Below are 13,011 nucleotides of genomic sequence, written 5' to 3'. Positions count from 1 at the left end.
AGGGATTTATATTAGCAAGGGGGTTTATGTTTAGCGCTTTTGCAAGGCACTGTATTCATGTCACATTCTCATTGGGGGCTGAGCACCCAGCAGCGTAACAATGACTTGGCGGGCCCGAGTGCAGATCTCACCAACGGGCCCCTTAACCGACCTATCGTCGGGCGAAATTATTGAGTGTTGATCTTAGCGAGGCGCATGGAAATGTACTTATTATCAGTAATGCGTCTGAACACGTTCATGAATTTGCTCATAATTTTGGTGAACGTGAACTGAACGTAGCCTACTGTATTACTGCCTGATGAACGATACTTGGCAGTGGACGCATTCATTCTGGTGTCTGTGAATGGCGCGTTCACTCTTTTTTATTTTGTTTAATAAGGTGCCAGATTTCTAGAGACTTCCAGGCTAAAAACACACCGTTAACAGTCTTGTGTCCAGGGTTACCCAACCTGTCAATCGCTGCGTGTTCTTTCTTTCTTTCTTTCTTTCTTTCTTTCTTCTACTGTCTATGCATGGCAAGTGTGAGAACGCCGAATTGCGTAGAGGCAGAGAGCGGTACTGCAGACGGCAGCCACATATTGAAAAAAGAACTGAACTAACTTAGTTCATTATTTGGAGCATTAAACTTAGTTCAACATTTTGAATTATGAACTGAATTAGTTCATGTAGAAAGTGAACTTTCCCAACACTGCTTATTACAATACACATTGTGAATTGATTGATTAGCCATGATGAGTGATTAGCCTATCTAGCGTTAGCTATTTTCCAACAACATCCTGCACATTGTTTTCAATATTTAACCTGGCTGCTGCCTTATGCCTATACGTGCATGACGTTTAATAGCCATGTCTAAATGCATTCAATAGGCTATACCAGACAAGAAACGTTAGCCTACCCTGGTGGCTGAGTTTCACACATTGCTGTTGGGCTGGGGGTCAGACGTAGCGTCCTCTTGAACACTTCGCCACAAATCCAAATGAAGATAATTTTGCCAGCTTTGCCACCCTTTCATCCTGCTCTTTGCGTTCGTGCCACTTCCTGCAGCCATTTTTGTGTTTTTGAATGAAGGGCATGGGGTAGTAGCCACAATTACTCAACACACAAAGCGAAGCAACACAACAGTATGGCAAACGATCACAACGTGTGGGTGGGCTATAGAATCATTGACAACATATTACCCAGACAATATTACTTAATAAAACGAGATTCGTTTCATTCAGCAAAAGGCAAATGAGGCTAAATGAATTAGGCTATTTGCTGTTGTTAAAACTGACTATTGTTAAAATGTTTATTGGGCAGGTGAGAATAACTGACACCATAATTGAGAAATGTTTGTGAATTGATTGGACTGGATCATATGTTAACCTTTCTGTGATTTACGCGGAGTGAGGGGCCCGGTCAGTTCTTCAGGTAGAGTTCTCACTTGAGATCGAGGACGGGCCCCCTTTCGCCACGGGCCCGAGTGCGGCTGCACTCCCTGCACTCCCTATAGTTACGCCACTGTGAGCACCCCTAAAGGTCTGATCCTAGAATCGCCCCCGGTACCATTTCTGGGGAAATTGTGGGGTGTGCCTGCGTCGGTTGCAGATGGATCCGTCATTTTTACAACTGATCTACAGCGACACACCATAAGCTTGAGTTTAATACGTTATTTAATGTGACATTACGTACTGTACATGCAAGTCTTGGCTAAATGACTCAAATGTATGATGCACTTTTCGATCAGTCCCCCGACACCACAACACGATACTTCCTGAGTAGGCTATAACAGCGCAACAGCTCAAACACAGCCAGGGATACAGTAGCAACGCTAGTGCTAAATAAGTATTTAGCTGCTAGGCTCCATGACGCCGGGTAAGAAGGGCTAGTGAAACTGCTCACCAAAATAACGAAGGGGAACCCACTTGTCTGGCAGATTAAGACATGTTCGTAGGAACCTAGCGAAAAATAGCCAAAACTTTCCTGGACTTTTAGCTACGGTACTAATGCAGAAGGAATGCTGATATCGCTGTCTTACTAAAACGTATCTATGCGTCGTTGCTAAAGTGTGCTGACATTGTGCACACCCAATAAATTCCAAATTTGTAGGTCGCATATGCACGAGTGCTTGTAAAAAATGCTCGCACTGTCTCAAAAACTGTCCATTTGGTCGCAGTCTGGAGCCCTGCTCTAGGGCTATGAATATATGAACTAAGTACCGCTCCACCTCCCACACCAGCTCCTCTCCTTCCCCGCCAGGGCGGTGACATTCCACATCCCTGCAGTCTGCGGTGTCGGGGGTCAGCATGCCCAGGTCCTTGCCTTTGCCTGCCAACTGACTTGCAAAGCACCCAACCCCAATGCCTGTCCCTGCGGATGGTGGGCCCGCAGGGCGGCGGCTTCGTGTAGCTCTTTTGGGTTGTACCCGGTTGAGGTTCGGCCACCAGACGCTCGCCGGTGAGCTCCCCTCACTGGGTCTGGTTCCAGAAGATTGCCCCGGTTTCCCTTTTCTGGTCGAGGGGCTGCAGCTCTATTTTCCGTTTCATATGGGGTCTTGTGAATCGCTCTTAGTCTGAGTTTGTTCGTTTGGACTGTTATTGTCAGTGGATACCGTAATTGTTTGAGATGTTATTCTTTTGCCACCCACAGCTTCACATCCATCATGCAGGAGAGCATCCGAGTGAACCCCTCCATGGTGACTAAGCTGAGAGACACATTTCTAAAGGTAAAATTCTCATTTATTATACACATATAAATGAAAAACAATAACATGAATTGTTGGAGGATAGGGTGCTATCTAATGTATTAGCAGATAAATTGGTTGTCGGATAAACAAGATAACAAAATATATGAAAACCTGCACTGGTGTTAACATTTCTTTAACTTGAACAGTTGGCATCTGCCTTGGACCTGCCCTTGCTGCGTATCAACCAGGCCAACAGCCCTGATCTCCTCAGTGTCTCCCAATTCTACTCTGGGGAGCTTGTGGCCTACGTCAGAAAGGTAGTGTTTAGAAATTAGGGCTGTCCCCACTCAGTTGACAAGTCGATTTTCTGGTCAATATACTATTGGTCGACTAAGATTTTTTTAGTCGAGCTGCCGTATGGCAGTGTGAGATCTGATTCCCGCTTGTGTCATCATTGCTGAATTAACTAAATGTTCTACAGACATTGTAGATTATATTATTTAAGACAAATAAAGCAACTCTAAAAATATATAATTTAAAAGAAAAGGTGTTACTATTTTCCCTTGCGTTAATCTGCGCTTTGTTTTGGTTTCGTATTTTGCACACGGCACAATTGGCTGCAGAACTACAAACTCTGCCATAGCCTACTTTGTCGGTGTTATTTGTCAAAATAGCAAAGAAATCATAGTTGGACGTCGAATATGGTGTAGCCTACTACCTGAAAAACGTAAGTTGGCTTAGCCCTACTTCGCTCATGCTAACGTGCTGGGTTAAAAAATGAATATGCCTATTAAAATCACATCCAAATCGAATGACAATTATCTTCTCCGGCCAAAACAACAAAATCTTTCTCTGTTGCACCGTTCCCCACTCAGCTTCTACGTAAGTTCGCATGCTGCAAGTTCAGGCAGTGATAAACGCGCTCTGATGATTTGCATGTTAAACAAACAATATTTTTAATTTGTAGTGCATTGTAGGAGATAAATACTCAATACCATCGGCATTCGGTTACAACAGGACTGGTGATACGAGTCTTATTATTAGTAGGCTATTAGCGGCTGAATCTGCAATGTCCAGCAACCATTGAGTCAGATCAAAATCAGGTTTTTTTATGTGAAAAAAAAGTGTTTCAAATTTCGATTAGGCAATTTTCAGTTGTTTTAGTTGAGTCTTGGTCGACCAAAGAAAATCTGGCTAGGGCCAGATCATTTTTACTTACTTTAATGTGGGGCCGGTGTCGGTCTGTAACAGGAAATTACATGGGCCAGAGTGTTTACCAGTATTATTGTGGAGATTTTATGCTTTTAAATGTATTTATTATGCTTGATTAGTTTATTTTGTTATGCACCGTACATCAGTACATATCAAGGGATATATAGCCTATTAAAAGAGAATTGACATTTGTTCATATTCATTGCTATTGAAATCAAAACATTTACTTACCTATGCATATTAATCAGTGTGAACCGTTTTTTATATATAAAACAAATAAAAAATGTCTCTGGCATTGTTCAGAGGGCCGGTCCAAATGCGTGGGCTGGGCCCTATTCGGCCTGTGAGCCGTAGTTTGGGGACCCTTGCTCTACTAGTACTACTGTACTGTAGTGTAGTACAGTATGCTTGGCTTTCATTATGGAAATGTCCCCCTCCTTGTTGATTTGAATATTCACTGCATATTGCAATCCATTTCCCCTCGATCTGGAGGTATTACTCCAAAAGGAATCATTACACTGACCAGTACAAGTATGCTACTTTTATACAGCATTTTACAGTAGTACCCGCTATACAAAGAAGCAACGCTTGACGGACTAACAACGGTAACTAAGATGGGCGTGGCTTATATGAAAGGTCAATTGTTTCACAAATGAACTCTGTGACCGTATAGCCAATGAAATTATGAAGTCAGCATTTTACAGGTTTAGGGGTAGCGTTGGAACTTTTCAACTTAAAAGTCCTCGTGCAAAATGGCTCACAGAAACTGACCTTTTTCTGCGTAATTCAGGCGAAGCACTCTTACGTGTTAATGCTTCAGTTGCTGTGTGTCAGCATACTAATGGAGGATTTGGATATGGGATATGATAGCTCAAAGTACCACCTTTCCTGAGAGACGACAATTATGAAAAGTAATACCTTTTTATTAGGGCTGTCAAAGTTAACGCGTTAATAATCTCACTTTACAACAACAACAAAAAGTGCCGTTAACGCAGGCTTCTTTTTGACCCTGGGAATCGCCTGTCGTCACATAACTTTGACTGCCGACGGTTGCTGAATGATGGAGAGAGGGCTTTTAGATGGGAAGTTCCTTTTCAAGAAGTTGTGAAATGGCTCGGTTAACAAAACTAAGGCTGTATGTACTGATTGCAGCAGCAATCAGTACACACAGCTTGCACCCAGCTTGCAGCAGCGTTAGCACTGTAGCAGCAGCAGTGTTCGCTCCTGTAACAAATGGCAGACAACACTTGCAAAAGAAGTGAGCAGCTAACTGAATTCAACAAAATAGAAACTGTCTTGTTCATGGGACCACCAGGCGGTTGTCTGAAGAAGACCGTAGGTGGCGGGTGGGGTTGTGAGGCTGCAGGAGAGACTTGATATAGTCGGGTGCAGTCCCGTTCACTGCTCGGAAGGTCAGTACCAGGGTCTTGAATCTGATACGGGCCGTGATGGGTAGCTAGTGGAGAGGATGAGGAGTGGGTAACATGGGAGCGTCTGGGTAGATTGTAGACCAGGCGGACCGCTGCGTTCTGAATCCTCTTAAGAGGGCGGGTTGCACATGCTGGGAGACCAGCGAGTTGCAGTAGTCCAACTTGGAGAGGACTAGCAGCTGTGCTTGGACTAGCAGCTGGGTGGAGTGGTCAAACGGGTATCTCCTGATCTTCCGGATGTTGTAGACGGTCACACGATCGGGAGACTGCAGTAATGTGGGCCGTGAGGGAGAGCTCGTCATCCATGGTAACCCCAAGGTTCCTGGCAGAGAATTAAGGGGTCACCGTCGCAGATCCCAGGGTGATTGAGAGATTGTGGGAGATGGAGGGTTTAGCCGGGATGATGAGAAGTTCTGTTTTGGCTAGGTTCAGCTGGAGGTGGTGCTCGGTCATCCAGACGGAGATGTCTGTGAGGCAGGCCTCAATCCTAGCAAATATTCCCGGATCGGTCGGGTGGAACGACAGGTACTGCTGCGTGTCGTCAGCGTAGCAGTGGTAGGAGAAGCCATGGGAGGTGATGACTTGTCCAAGTGAGGTGGTGTACAGAGAGAAGAGGAGGGGTCCAAGGACGGAGCCCTATGGGACACCAGTGGAGAGCTGACGAGGTCCTGACAGTTTGCCCCCCCAGGAGACCTGGTAGCATCTTCCCGACAAGTAGGATGAGATCCACTCGAGTGCAGTGCCAGTGATGCCCATCTCAGAAAGTCTGGAGAGCAGGATCTTGGGACATGGAGAAAAAAGTTATGATGGAGGGGGAGATGGTTTGAAAGAGAGGGGAGGATATAGGATCAAGGGGACAGGAGGTGGGGCGATGAGAGAGAATGAGGTCAGAGATCTCTGCCTCGGACAGGGGAGAAAAAGAGTTTAGACATTTAGTTGTCAGTCATGGAGGGTGAGAGGGTAGGAAGGTGGGTTTAGGGAACCAGCTAATGTCAGCGACTTTTCTCAAAGAAGGAGGAGAAGTCGTTTGCTGTCGGGGTGGAGGGAGGGGATGGAGGAGGTGGGTTCAGAAGGGTGGAGAAGGTAGAAAAAAGTTTGTGGGGGTTTGAAGCAGAGTACATTTTGTTCAGAAAGTAGAGGGTTTTAGCACCAATTATGTGAGAAGAGAAGGATTTAAGGAGGGAGTGATACTTATCAAGGTCCAGACCGTCTTTGGACTTGCGCCATCTCCTCTTAGCTGCCCATAGGGTGGACTGTTCTTTACAAATAACATCTGTAAGCCACGGGCAGAGGGAGAAGATCGTAGAGGCCTGGTTGACAGGGGACAGAGCGATTCAAGTAATGCAGTTAAAGTGGTTAACAAGGTGTTGGTGGCAGTGTTAGTGGGGTGGGACGAGAACTCGTCTATGGGAGGGAGGGAGGATGTTACAATAGAGGAGAAATGGGAGGGGGGTAGGGAGCGGAGGTTGCGCTGGAAAATTACAAGGGGAGAGGAGGAAGGACGAGTTGGAGGAGAGAGACAGAGAATTGGATAAAGTAGTGATCAGAAATGTGCAGTGGGGTTACAGAGGTTAAGTCAGTAATACAGTTACGTGTCAGGATGAGGTCTAGCTGTTTGCCTGACTTGTGGGTCGCCGATGTGCTCAGCAGCGTCAGGTCAAAGGAGGTCAGGAGAGACAAGAAGTTGACGGCCTGTGTTCCTTGGAGGTGGATGTTGAAGTCCCCTAGGACTATCAGGTGGGTTCCATCATCCGGGAGGACGCGAAGGAGCATGTCCAGCTCCTCCACAAAGTCGGCTAGCGGTCCTGGTGGGCAATAAAGAACAATTAAGCATGCTTTGTAGTTTTTTCAAATGATTTGGCAGTAACAGAGTGGTGTGGATGTGTATTTAATATGTGGGGAAAGAAGCAACCCTGTCCGACCAGTTGACCGTCCAGTTGAGCGGGGTAAGTGAGTGAAGGAGTGGTTGACGGAGAGAGTAGCTGGAGTTGCAGGGTTCTTTGGGCGGATTCACGTCTCTGTCAGCGCAAGGGCATGAAGAGAAGCATGAGATGCAAACGCCGTGATGGAGTGTGCCGAGGTTGCCAGACGAGGCTGCCTCTGCAGTGCTAACCGCCTTAAATATGCTAATGCACAGAAACAACACCCCCAATTACTGTCAAAAGGCGGCCCTGAGTACTCTGCCACCGAAACTGACTCACTGGCTAGCTACTCTTTGACCAGTGTAAACTAGTTATCTAACTGCTGTCCCTTAAACTCTTCCAACAAGACTTAAGTTTTAGAAACACTCAGTATTAAACAACAGCCTTGATCACTCGCAGTCAATGCGGCGGTCTCGATGTTCACTCAGCAAGACGCTATACACTCTTTTATGTCAAAATTAGGGCTGTGAAATGATTAAAAATTGTAATCAAATTAATCACAGGTTTCTGTAGATTAATCATGATTAATTACATATTACCGATTTTCAGAATTTTTGTCATTAGTGTGCGTCTTTGATTTTGCGGTACCTTGATGCTCGAGTCACCCGTTGCCACTCGCAAAACTTTGGTGGACCCCTCGTCCTCAACAATATTAATCGGTCTACAGCTTTTTGCAATACATTTGGCAACTGTGCTAGTCACCTTGTCACAGGCAGACTTAGTGAGGGCCCTACTGTTCAGTGAGGGTGGTTTGGCGCATTTTACTTGAATTCCCCTCGCCCACCAACGCATGCTTCGCGTTGAGGTGGTATAGGTTACTTTAGGCTGGTATTGCTTCGGTGAAACGATAACATTCAGTCATTTAGCATTCAGTCACTTAGCAGACGCTCTTATCCAGAGTGATAACGTCTTCCCGCAGAGTGTGCATATCACTTTGGTTTTATTGGATGTTCCATCTTAGTTTTTTTGGAACACAAACTTCTCATACAGAAGTGGCAGATTGAGTGGAGTTGTCACAGCCCTAGTCAAAATGCTTATCCAAAAAACGTAAATCCCGGCACAACTCTTGGGTTATAAAGAGGACGTATGCAGAATATTAACTTAACAGTGTCCGGTTCTTTAGTTGAGCATGGGAAACTAAACCCATTCTAATTTGTACACACACACACACAGATTTCTGTCTCCAGTGATGTGTTAAATCAGAGCAAGAATGGTCAAAGTCAGGTTAAAATGAAATAGATATTTAATAACATTTCAAATAAATGAAATCAATTACAAACCAAACATGTTACAAAATTAAGGTTTAAACTCTTACCTACTCTACCTTGATTGTTGTAAATCAGAGGGAGAAGGAGGAGTAAGAGAAGCCTGAGCTGAGGAGATGCCCTTAGGAGATCGCTAATCCACAGAACAATGCTTCATAATTCCCTTTGTACCCAAGAACAACCAATCAGACCACATCTTGACCCTTACTTATCAACATATGACTGGCAATGCCCCAGTTAATTACACAATGAGGTGTGAGACCCATCAAGTAGGGGCTCCACCCAGCAACTATAGATTTTAGCATATGAGACGTGGGGGCAGGGTAACACCCAGCCTTTCACCAGTTATATGTTTTGAAATGCATGTGTAGTCCCAAACTGTTATGACTGAAATTTATAAGGGAGTGACAAAAAATAACCTCTCAGGCACCAAAAAATAGTTGAATGACCAGGAGTCGTATTTTAATCTGACTCGAATCATCTATGAATATGGTTTCAAACTTGTTACTTAATATTACATGTGGCAAATCTCAGATTTGAGTCATAAATAGGTATCCAATTACAAAAGTTAGACTTAATCCAAATGATTTACGTTGTTGACTCGGGATAAATACAAACAATGTATAAATGTTTCCTTAACTTGTTTCCCATCAGGTGCTGCAGATCATCCCAGAGAGCATGTTCACATCCCTGGCCAAGATTATTAAACTGCAGATTCACGATATCATGGAGGTTCCTACTCGTCTGGACAAGGATAAGCTAAAAGACTATTCTCAACTAGGAGCTCGCTATGAGGTAGGCTTTTATCTGTCAAGTGTCTCTGAGTAGGTGTGCTAATTGAGGGTCTGATGTGCCCTGCAAACTGAATATTCTGGAATATTCATAGGATGCCACATGTAATCTAGATTTGGTGTGTAGCACAGACATCTAGTGGGGGGGGGGGGCAGTGGAATGTGAATTATAGTAGGATACACATTTAATAACTAAGGCAAAACCTGCAATTTCTCTGAATGTTCCTTATCATTTTTTTGTAAAAAGGTGGCCAAGCTTACCCACGCCATCTCAATATTTACAGAAGGGATTCTGATGATGAAGACCACACTAGTTGGGATTATCAAGGTAAACTAATACTGTCCAGTGCTCCGTAACTAAACCTTACATGTGAGCATAATACTGTGGCTAAAGCACTGTTACGGTAAGTATATTTCTGAATCCTGATTTTAAGTCATTTTCCAGTTGAGTTGGAAAAATGTCCCAACCCAACCAGAGAAAAACTATGTGGTGTGTCTGGTAGATCCTCCACAAAGTTGTCTGACTCCATTTGTGGTGTTGTGGTTTTAGGTGGATCCCAAGCAGCTCCTAGAAGATGGCATCAGGAAAGAGCTGGTGAGGAGAGTGGCCTACGCTCTGCACAAAGGTCTCATTTTCAACCCTAAAGCCAAGGTAGGAGATGCAACCCATCAAGACAAATTTAGAATACAATAATATATACAGTATACAATACTGATGAATACTTTTCTATCATAATCATTTGATTATGAAAGCAGCATTCTTTTGAATATATGTCCACTGAAGGAAATGCTTGATAAAGAAAGGATTACAAAAAAAATAATCACATGAACCCACCGGTTTCATCCTAGTCTATGGATACAATCAGTGTTATTGTCAGTAAACACATTAGCAGAAGTATTATGTTAGGAACTCTATGGGACTGAACCTTAATTGCAGCCCAGTGAGCTGATGCCCAAGCTGAAGGAAATGGCTGCCACCATGGATGGCTTCTACCGCTCCTTTGAGTACATTCAGGATTATGTCAGTATCTATGGGCTGAAGATCTGGCAGGAGGAGGTATCTCGTATCATTAACTACAATGTGGAGCAGGAGTGCAACAGCTTCCTCAGAGCCAAGGTAGGTTCCCTGCTATATATATATATATATATATATATATATATATATATATATATATATATATATATATATATATATATATATATATATATATATATATATATATATATATATATATATATATATATATATACATATATACACACACAGTACTGTGCAAAAGTCTTAGGCACAATAATTTTTTTAAAAAAAGTTTAAGAAAAATGGTGCACAAAAAAATATACTGGTGCACAAAAAAAAAATACTACATATATTTCTTGGATTACATTTTGCATTCAAATCTGATACACTAAACAAAAAAATGTAGCAACATTAAATTTAGATTTACTATAATTCTAATATATTTTTACTACAAATAGGTACGGTACAAAACTTTCTGCATCACTATAAGTATCCTCATCTGCCTCCTCACCGACGAGACACCAGAGATGTCACCTACTAATTAATAAACTGCTTTGCGCAATTCCTGTGTTGTTCTTAATTACGAATGAAATATTAATCATAAAAGCTGCCTTCGTGTATACCGCCCTCCTCGAAACATGTAATTCAAGAAAAGCTGTAGGATTTCATTGAAGAAATACAGTACAAGACATTATTTGTGTAAAAAATCTTGGGTGCCCAAGACTTATGCACAGTACTGTGTATATGTGCGTGTGTGTGTTTTGGGGTTGGATAAAAAAAAAAGAACAATCATCTGTGCGTTGAATAGTGATAGGGTAATTGTAGTGACAGCTGAATTACATAAAATTAAGACACCATTTTTCAAGTCAGATGGGTATACATTTGTGATTTTATTGGATTTCCATAGGTTTTTATGGTTGAGAGGATGAAAACGTTGCAGAAAGTGCCTTGGTCTCTCTAATTTATTCAATGTGAATGTGTGTTTGTTCAGATCCAGGACTGGCAGAGCGTGTACCAGTCAACTCACATCCCCATCCCCAAGTTCCCCTCTGTTGACGAGTCAGCCACTTTTATAGGTCGGCTCTGCCGGGAGATCCTGCGGATCACTGATCCCAGGTAGGGTCTTGTTCACAGTAAAAGTTGTAAATATAAGTCATCTGAAAAGGTTAGGTTTTCATGGGGTGTCTTTTGTCCATTTTCCTTTTTAATATATGGACGTTTGATCTTCATTTTAACAATTTTGAGAGATGAAGGTAATCTCTGTAATAATGCCAGAAATCTCAGTCTGTGTGTGTGTGTCTGTTTATTTTTTTGAATGGTATTTTAGGGCAGCAAGTTTCCCATGTTTATCTTGAGAACCGTGCTTTCTGTAAAGTTCATATTTTGCAGGTGGCCTTTCGATGATCCAATGAAGTGCAGTACCGCGTTTTACATTGTTTGGATAAGCATTTCGACATTTCCCCAAAATTGTTTGCGCCCAGTTTTGCGATCTATCTTTTCCAGCCATGTTGAGCTCGCGCTATAGTCTTCACTAAGCGCTTGAACTAATGTTCACTAGAGGTAGGAGGCTGTTTAACTTACATTATTTTATAATTTTTTATTTATTATTATTATACATTTTGTTTTGTTAATGAACTCATGCAATTAACAAAGGCAATTCACAATTAAATGAAACTAAGCGCCTAACGCACCCGAGTTTGTAGGATGGAAAATGGGGATTTTTTTTTTCATTATTTAGAAGCAAATGTGCTTTTACTGATAAGGCCAGGTTAACAGTTCTGACTGCTGGCATAACATTGAACTAGCTTATTTCAAAGGATTTGCTTTTATGGATGAAATTCTGGCTAGCTAACAGAACACCAAAATATAGGGATACTTTCTGTATTGATCAGTGTGTTCACTGATGTCAAAACTGCCTGCACATTTCAAATGTGCACAAACTCTTAACACCAAATCAACGACGACATTATAATCACTAGCTGTATCACGGAGTTGTGCACTATTGCTACCACTTTAGTCTCCTTGGTCGGTTTCTTGAGGCAAGAACAGCAATCCACAATGCATCATATGGATGTGAATGAATGTTGGTGGTGGTCGAAGGGGGCGTAGGCGCTGATTGGCAGCCACGCTTCTGTCAGTCTGCCCCAGGGCAGCTGTGGCTACAGTTGTAGCTTACCACCACCAGTATGACTGTGTCCTTGAGTATTGAGTATAAATGGGTGAATGAGAGCAAAAATGTAAAGCACTTTTGGTGCTGCCAAGGTATAAATTCAATTCAACTTTATTTCGCCATGTATACAATACTAAGAATTTCATTTGGTATTCTCCATGCAAGCTATAACATCACAAATAGAACAACAAGACAGAACAGAAAAACAATACAAGGACAGATAGTACCAGTATGAGTAAAAATAAATAAAGAGTGGAGGTAGTGCAACAATAGTATTGTAAACTCTTCCGAGTCGACGCCGGCGTGATCAGAGCGCTGGGGCCTCTACTACGAATCAAGATTTGGCGTTAACGAGGTAACTTCAGGTTCAACCCCGGGTTTTCTGTACTACGACGGTGGATCACTTGTTACCGGGGTAGATCGCCATGGTAACATATGCTGAACGGCTAACCTGGTCGGGAGCAGGTTAAGTTGGAGATCAGAGATCAACCGGTATAAAAACCCCGCCCACTAACTCATTCTTGACGATTATGTCGTC

General features: G+C 42.8%; 1 protein-coding gene across 3 annotated transcripts in view; it reads left to right on the top strand.

Moving 5' to 3' along the window:
* washc5 (WASH complex subunit 5) overlaps positions 1-13,011 on the top strand; it is a 93,295-nt gene that overhangs the window by 49,362 nt on the left and 30,922 nt on the right. For all 3 annotated transcript variants that reach the window (XM_084704079.1, XM_084704071.1, XM_084704088.1), the window contains exons 14-20: positions 2,629-2,704; positions 2,872-2,982; positions 9,149-9,289; positions 9,533-9,613; positions 9,836-9,937; positions 10,223-10,402; positions 11,295-11,419. In XM_084704079.1, coding sequence (XP_084560205.1) covers positions 2,629-2,704; positions 2,872-2,982; positions 9,149-9,289; positions 9,533-9,613; positions 9,836-9,937; positions 10,223-10,402; positions 11,295-11,419 — 816 coding nt within the window. The remainder of the gene's footprint in view (positions 1-2,628; positions 2,705-2,871; positions 2,983-9,148; positions 9,290-9,532; positions 9,614-9,835; positions 9,938-10,222; positions 10,403-11,294; positions 11,420-13,011) is intronic.

Source organism: Hypomesus nipponensis, chromosome 2 (genome assembly GCF_054491055.1).
Source record: "Hypomesus nipponensis isolate SF chromosome 2, ASM5449105v1, whole genome shotgun sequence".
In the NCBI taxonomy this organism is placed as follows: Eukaryota; Metazoa; Chordata; class Actinopteri; order Osmeriformes; family Osmeridae; genus Hypomesus; species Hypomesus nipponensis.
This window is presented reverse-complemented; position numbering and strand designations above follow the sequence as displayed.